The sequence below is a fragment of the Globicephala melas genome, chromosome 19, assembly GCF_963455315.2.
Source record: "Globicephala melas chromosome 19, mGloMel1.2, whole genome shotgun sequence".
Classification (NCBI taxonomy): domain Eukaryota; kingdom Metazoa; phylum Chordata; class Mammalia; order Artiodactyla; family Delphinidae; genus Globicephala; species Globicephala melas.
This window is the reverse complement of record NC_083332.1, coordinates 9,644,406-9,651,778: the sequence shown is the minus strand read 5'-3', so window position 1 is coordinate 9,651,778 and position 7,373 is coordinate 9,644,406. Positions and strand designations below refer to the sequence as shown.

The following is a 7,373-nucleotide window of genomic DNA, read 5'->3' as shown; positions in this document are numbered from 1 at the left end:
TTTAAGAGTAGGTCCTGTGAATGTGGCTGCCCCTTTAAGGCAACGTTGGAGCAAATCATGTCTGAGACTGTGGGGATACCCTCCGGGACCTGGTGAGGCTCTAACTCCCGCCAAACAGGCGAGTCGGCTGCTTTTGGGAGCAGACTTTGGGTAAAAGATGGCTTTCTCGGTAGTCTGCTGTGTACAAGTGGAAATTTCCCCCACTTGTGCTCACAGAGCGAGGGGGCTCCGAGTGACACCTCCCGCGCCCTGGTGCCACATGGACGCTCCCAGATGAGGCCCCACCCCTTTGGTTCCACGTGGTCGGCGGCGGGGCCTGAGTGGCTCTGGCTGCTAGGTCTGAGGCGTGGGTCCCGGGATGGCGGGGACCACGTCCGGCGGTGAGTTGCTTCATGGCGGGCCGACGGGGTGCAGAGAGTTGTCTGGCGGGAGGAGAAAAAGGGGTACCCTGGAGCGTTCGGACGGAAAAAGGGACATCCTCGGAGGCAGGATCAGCGGAGAGTGTATCCCCCGGGGGATGGCGGGCAGGGGGGGCGGGGAATTAGAATAGAGAGAAGATATTTTGGTGGGGGGCGGGAACAGCAGTGGAGAGAACAAGGGTTGGGTCGGCGGATATAGGTGCGCCTCTGGTGGACAGACGGGAGAGAGGAAAGTCGCGGTTAGAGGACTGGGACCCTCAGGAAGTTGGGACCAATGGACCAATAGGCGCCCTGAAGGATTGGACCAGCAATTAAGTGTCAGCAGACTCCCGTTTACCCTTCTGCAGGTGCTGCTCGGTTTTCTTGTCCCCCCAACTTTACTGCGACACCCCCAGCCTCAGAGCACACTCATTTCTCTTTGGAGGCGTTGACCGGCCCAGATACAGAACTGTGGCTTATCCAGGCCCCTGTAGACTTCGCCCCAGACTGGTGAGTGGTCCCATGCCACTTAGCAGGAATACTCCTCACCCCAGTGGCTGAACCTGGGGGGAATTTAGAGGGGCTTTCCTGGGGAACCCACAAATGCTGCTTCTCAGCTGCTGCCCCGTCTTACCAAAAGAATCTGACCAAGTTTCTGCCCTCCCCCTTTCTCCCTTCAGCCTCAATGGGCGACTCGTGCCTCTCTCTGGCTCCCGTATCTTGAAGGGCAAGTTGGCAGGCAAGCGGCACCGCTACCGGGTCCTCAGCAGCAGTGGCCCTCAGGCTGGAGGAGGAGCAACCCTGCTGGCCCCGTCAGCAGAGGCGGGAGGGGGACTCACCTCTGCCCCGGCGCTACAGGGCAGCCTGAGGATTTTTGAGGGTCCCCAGGAATCCCTAACAGGGACCCTGCTGCAGCCCATTCCAGCAAATCCCCCACCACAGATCCCCCCGGGCCTGAAGCCTCGGTTCTGTGCCTTTGGAGGCAGCCCACCAGTCACAGGGCCTGGGTCGGTCTTGGCGTTGAAGTCACTGGCTTCCGGGAAGAGGAAAAAGAAGAGGCATGTGCCAGAGCCCTCAGTTCCTCAGGAGGCAGTGAATGAGCCTAGGGCCCTGGAGGTGGACACAGCGTTGGGGTCCTCAGAGGTGGACGTGGGGAAGAAGAAAAAAAAGCAGCAGCTGAAAGACCTGGAGGTGACAGAGCCACTGGCAACAGAGCCTGCTGCTGAGATGTTGGAGCCTCTGGGAGCACTGTCCCCAGCCACCACCAAGAAGAGGAAAAAGAAGCCCAAAGAGGTAGAAATGGTCAAGCCAGAAATGGGGGTGCTGGAGTCAGAAGAAAAGACAGTGGAGCTGGAACTCATGGTTAAAAGTGAGCCTCTGGAAGAGACAGTCCTATCCCCCAGCAAGAAGAGGAAGAAGCAAACGGGGACAGAAGGGATGGAGCCGGTGGAGGGGATGATAGTTGAACCTCAGCTGCAGATGAAGATGGAGCCACAGGAGGAAGCCATCCCACTGCCGTCCTCGAAGAAGAAGAAAAAAGAAAAGGGGTACAAAGTGATGAGGGAGCCAGGGACTGAGGTTATAGAGCCAGAGATGAAACCTCTGGAGCTCCCAGGGGAGATGATAGAGCCTGAGCTGCCACATGAAGTGGAGCCACAGGCTGAGGCAGTTCTGGCATCCCCCAGAAAGAGAAGGAAGAAAGAAACACGACAGAATGCAATGATGGAGCCAGGGACGGAGGTGGTGGAGCCACAGGAAGAGGTGATGGAGCCCGAGCCTCAGGCAGCTCTAGCATCCACCAAGAAAAAGAAGAAGAAAGAAAGAGGGCACAAAGCGACAGAGCCAGGGACTGAGATGACTAACCCACAAGGTGAGATGATGGAGCCTGAGCTGCCACATGAGGGGCAGTCTGAGGCCGGGGCTGATCCGGCATCTACCAAGAAGAAGAAAAAGCGGGGCCGGGAAAGCTGGGTGCCAGAGACAGCATCCCAGGAGGAGATGCCAGAGCCGCTGCTGAATCCCGAGTCTGGGGAGGTGGCTCCCACGGGACAGGAGAGGGAGAGGAAGAGGAAGAAGAAGCCGCAGCAGGATCCCGTGTAAGTCTCCGCCAGCGAAACTGATGACTGCAACTCAGACAAGCTGAAAGTGGCCACCTGGGCCATCAGAAGGGGAGAGCAGAGAAGACCCCCACTCCCACTGACCACACCAGCACACCAGCCTGAGCCTGGACCAGGAAAGTGCTTTATTGTTACACCAAGGGCCTCCTTGGCAGCAGAGGTCATCGGGGCACTTTCAAGAAGGGCTCGTGTAAGACATCAAACAACCTTCGAGCCTGGCGGGGAGGGAGAAAGAAAAGGAAGCGGTCATTAAATGAGCCATTTGTTTGATACATCAGAGTGGGTTTTGGTTCTTTTCCTCCTAGCTTGGAGGGGACTCGGGGGGCTAGGAGAGAAGTAGCCTGATCTGGATTCTATCCCAGACTGGCTGTGTGAGGTTGGGCTGGTCCACACCCTCTCTGGGCCTCGGTTTTCCCCATCTGTAGGAGAGGCACTGTGGGCCTTCTGAAACCTCAGAACTTTGGGGTTTGAGGTCCCTTTTACTTGGGGCTCCCTCCTGCCCCCAACCCCTCAAGCCCATTCCCAGGGCTCTTACCTTCTGGGGCCCCAGGCCTGGGCACAAGGCCAGATCTTCCCGCGATGCAGCTATGAGCTGTTCCAGAGACTGAGGAAGGTAGGAGCGAACGATCAGGGGAGGTGAACACAAAACTCTCCCCTGCCCCAGCTGATGAGGGGTGTAAAATATTCCTGGAAGGAACTGATATCCTGCAGGAGGGCAGGGGAGGCAGGAAGGATGGGGGAGAGGACAGGGAGGTAGAAGGGACGCAGGGGGCTTCCTCAAAAAGCAAAGGGGGTAGAAATGCCAGTCGGCACAAGGGAATTGTTCGTTACCCCAAAAGTAGTCAGGAGGGTCTGACTGTCCGTTTTGTTGACTGACTTCACGGTGGTCAGACATTCAGTCACCTGGAAGGGAAGGAGGGGGCAGGGGTGGATTGGAAGAAATGAGAACAAGACTGAGTCTGTGAGGGCGGCACTGGGTCGCTGCTGTATCCCCAGACTGCCCTGCATGCGGAAGGAGCTCAGTAAATGCTTTGGGGGCATGTTTTTTGATTATGTGTTCTGATGATTAAAAGGTCATCTCAGGGACTTCCCTGGTGGCACAGAGGTTAAGAATCCACCTGCCAAGGCAGGGGACATGGGTTCGAGCCCTGGTCCGGGAAGATCCCACATGCCACGGAGCAACTAAGCCCGTGCACCACAACTACTGAGCCTGTGCTCTAGAGCCCGCGAGCCACAACTACTGAAGCGTGCTCACCTAGAGCCCATGCTCTGCAATAAGAGAAGCCACTGCAATGAGAAGCCTGTGCACCACAACGAAGAGTAGCCCCCGCTCGCCACAACTAGAGAAAGCCCGTGCGTAGCAACAAAAACCCAACACAGCCAAAACTAAATGATAATTAATTAAAAAAAAAAAGGTCATCTCAGAGTGATCCCCAACTAGCTGAGAGGGTGTTGGTCATGTGATTCGAAGATAAACGCCATTTATCTTGAGTTGGTTCTGCCCTGGGCACAGACCATAGGCTCTGAAGTTGGACCCGAGTTCAAAACCAGGCCCCGCTGCTTACTCCCTGTGACACCCTGGGCAAGGGAACTGACCTCTCTGGACCTCCGTTTGCAGGCAAATGGGGGTCCTCATAGTACCCACCTCAGGGGTGGCTGTGGACATCCTCCATTACTCTATCATTGGAGCCCAGATTCAACAGTTCGTTCAGCAAATATTCCCTGAGCACTCACTGAGTGTTCAGTGGTGCTGGGGACACAGCAGGGATCGAGATAGCCCCAGCCCTGCCCTCCTGGGGCTCCCAGTCCAGTTCGGGAGACAAATCAGTTCCAGACATGGTGACCCAGATAGGGCTGGGACTGAGGGAGCCCAGCGGGGGGCCCTTGACCTGGCCTGGGTATCCGGGAGGACTTCCTGGAGAAGGAAGCATTAGAGCTGAGATGGGGAAAGATGGGATTAGGCATCTAATCAAGGCAGAGGGAACAGGCACAGAGAAGCGACAGAATGCGGGGGCAGACGGGGCTGCCGGGGTCAAATAGGCAAGGCCTTGGAGAGCATGGTGAGGGCACTGGGGAGCCACGGGAGGGTTTTGAGCAGGAAAGGGCAGGATCAGGTTTGTGCCTAGGAAGACCCCTCTCGCTGCTGTTTGGGCAGGAGAAAGGACTGGAAGCTGAGGGTGGGGTCAGGGAGGGAGAGGTATGACTCGAGATCAGAACTGCAGCTCATACCCCCAAGGAGGAGCTAGGGGGAGGCCCAGGCAGGGAGGTGAGGTGGCCTCACCCGGGAGACGAAGTCCTGCTCCAGCTTTTCCATCAGGAGGTCCGCCGGCTTCTGCTCGTAAGCCTTGTATGTCTCCAGGTACCGCCCGGCCTCCTCAGGGCTGGGGTGAGAGACATTCGGGTCAGGGGAAGGAGGGGTCATGTTTTAGATTAATTTCATTTGCTGACTCCAAGAATTCCAGACTCTAATGTACAGAGGAATGAATGTTCTCAACCTCCCCCAAGATGCCCCCTGGCGGTAACCCTTGCTTGGTGCATCTTAACACATCTTTTCTGACTAAGGGCCAGAGGATGGGAGCCTGACCAGTTAGGTTCAGGCCCCACTTCCCACCTGAGTTACCCTGGGCCAATGGTTTTCATCTCTCTGGGCCTCGGTTTCCTCATCTGTAAAGTGGGGGACAACTGACAATTAAATGAGTCCACGCTAAGTGCCACGCCTGGCGCTTAGAAGTCTATTTAAGAAATGTTAGCTCTTCTGGGAGGGAGGTCGGTGCACAGAGTTTGGCCGGGTTCGAGAGAGAGAAAAACCAAAAGTACCATTTCTTTTCCCAACCACAGGAAGACAACCTCATGAAGCAGTCAGCTCCCACTACCAAGAAAAATGGAGCTTTGAAGGTCTTTCGTGTAGCACACCTTCAAAAGGAAAGAGCTCCGGACCCTGACTGCTGAATCTTTTACCACAACTAACCCAACTTCACAACCGCCATTCATTTTCCCATTAGGCACTGGGGTTTTTTTGACACGTAATTAACTGTTTCAAAGGTAGTTGAAACAAGGAAATCATTAAAAGAGACTGTCTGTGTGTGGAATAAAGGAACAGGAAAAAGCTGGTCTTTTTTCTCTTTGGAACTCGAGGATATTGAGTTGAGTGGAAATAAATAAAGTATTTGTCTTGAGGCATTTTCTTAGCCTTCAGAGTCTAGCTAGTGAGCAATGTTTGTTGATTAAACGTTGATTTATATTTTTGAAAGAAACACTCAGTTTTCTAATTCTGTGTTTTTTCCATGGGCTTTGTTGCTTTCCTCTCACTGTAGCGGGGATTATTATTGTTATTGTTATTAATCATTTGTTCAGGACACACAAGTTAGCGCGCTGTATCCGCTTCCTTGCTTTCACTTTTGCTCCACAGTACAACCAGGACGTCCTTCCACATCCACAGACGGAGGTCAATCTCATTTACTTAATGGGTCCAAAACATTCCCTAGTTTGGACGTAAAGACATGGGAAATATACCCTGTGTGGGGTCCCAGCTGCATTCCAGGCACTGTCCAAAGCCCTTTATGTTCAGAAGCTCTCCTGAGAGATCCTATAAGGCAGTTATTTTCAATCCATTACGCGGAGGGGGAAACAGACCAGCATTGCCCAAGATCACACGGCGAGGAGGAGAGACAGCTCCTTCAGTGGGTCTGTCTCACCTGGCTGGGCTCTCTATACTCCACTGTGCTACTTCCCACAGCAAAAAGAGCAATTTTTATACTTGCTTTTGTTTTAATATACAATTAATACATAAATACATTTTTCCAAATAGTCAAACAGTGTAGAGGTAACACACCCCCAGGGAGGGCACAGAATTACAAATACATTTACCCTTTGGCCTAAATACCCATTCCTGGGGTTCAGGGCAGTAGTGGGAGTGTTGCTGGTACCAGCAAAAGCTTGGAAATCCACCCAAGTGTCCACCATTAGGGGGCTACAGAGCTGGTCCATCTACACGGTAGAATATTATACAGCTGAAAATGAAAATACTATATAGCTGAAATAGCAAATGAATTACCAAGATATGAAAAGACATAGGAGGAACCTTAAAAGCCTATTGCTAGGACTTCCCTGGTGGCGCAGTGGTTAAGAATCCGCCTGCCAGGGCTTCCCTGGTGGCGCAGTGGTTGAGAGTCCGCCTGCCGACACAGGGGACGTGGGTTCATACCCCGGTCCAAGAAGATCCCACATGCCGCGGAGCGGCTGGGCCCGTGAGCCGTGGCCGCTGAGCCTGCACGTCCGGAGCCTGTGCTCTGCAACGGGAGAGGCCACAACAGTGAGTGGCCCGCGTACCGCAAAAAAAAAAAAAAGAATCCGCCTGCCAATGCAGGGGACATGGATTCGAGCCCTGGTCCGGGAAGATCCCACATGCCGCAGAGCAACTGAGCCCATGTGCCAGACTACTGAGCCTGTGTGCCAGACTACTGACCCTGCGCTCTAGAGCCCACGAGCCACAACTACTGAAGCCCGTGCTCCGCAACAAGAGAAGCCACCGCAATGAGAAGCCCACGCACCACAACAAAGAGTAGCCCCCGCTCACCGCAACTAGAGCAAGCCCGTGCGCAGCAACGAAGACCCAACGAAGCCAAAAAGGCACAGAGCTCCGAACCCTTGTAAATTCCTAAGTGATAAGAACGCCAGGAGCATCTTTTGTTCCTCTGAGGTGACTCTGGATGGCTCCTGGATGGGGGCTGGTAGCCAGAAAGTCCAAGCCAGGATTAGAAGCTTGGAATTTTCAGCCCCACCCCCGATCCTCCAGAGGGGAGAGGGGCTGGAAATGGAGTTAATAAGTGACCATGCCTACGTGAGAAGCCTCCATAAA

The 7,373-nt window shown here is 54.2% G+C and overlaps 2 protein-coding genes across 7 annotated transcripts in view; one reads left to right on the top strand and one right to left on the bottom strand.

The window, feature by feature from the left end:
- Positions 1-297: 297 nt before the first annotated feature.
- POLR1G (RNA polymerase I subunit G) lies at positions 298-2,793 on the top strand. The gene is made up of 3 exons (XM_030873889.2): positions 298-380; positions 767-908; positions 1,079-2,793. The coding sequence occupies exons 1-3, from the start codon at positions 359-361 to the stop codon at positions 2,496-2,498; spliced, it is 1,584 nt and encodes a 527-aa protein (XP_030729749.1). The 5' UTR covers positions 298-358; the 3' UTR covers positions 2,499-2,793.
- ERCC1 (ERCC excision repair 1, endonuclease non-catalytic subunit) overlaps positions 2,618-7,373 on the bottom strand; it is a 45,204-nt gene continuing 40,448 nt past the window's right edge. For 5 of the 6 annotated variants that reach the window (XM_070044232.1, XM_060289082.1, XM_030873899.3 and 2 more), the window contains exons 7-10: positions 4,797-4,896; positions 3,347-3,418; positions 3,051-3,119; positions 2,618-2,730 (exon numbers count right to left, since the gene is read on the bottom strand). In XM_070044232.1, coding sequence (XP_069900333.1) covers positions 2,677-2,730; positions 3,051-3,119; positions 3,347-3,418; positions 4,797-4,896 — 295 coding nt within the window. In that variant the 3' untranslated portion in view covers positions 2,618-2,676. The other variant, XM_070044233.1, reaches the window with a different exon arrangement.

Coding starts and splice junctions, on each gene's coding strand:
- POLR1G (XM_030873889.2), top strand. CDS start 359: ATGGCGGGGACCACGTCCGGCG. Junction 381..766: donor GGCGGGGACCACGTCCGGCG/GTGAGTTGCTTC, acceptor ACCCTTCTGCAG/GTGCTGCTCGGTTTTCTTGT. Junction 909..1,078: donor GTAGACTTCGCCCCAGACTG/GTGAGTGGTCCC, acceptor TTCTCCCTTCAG/CCTCAATGGGCGACTCGTGC.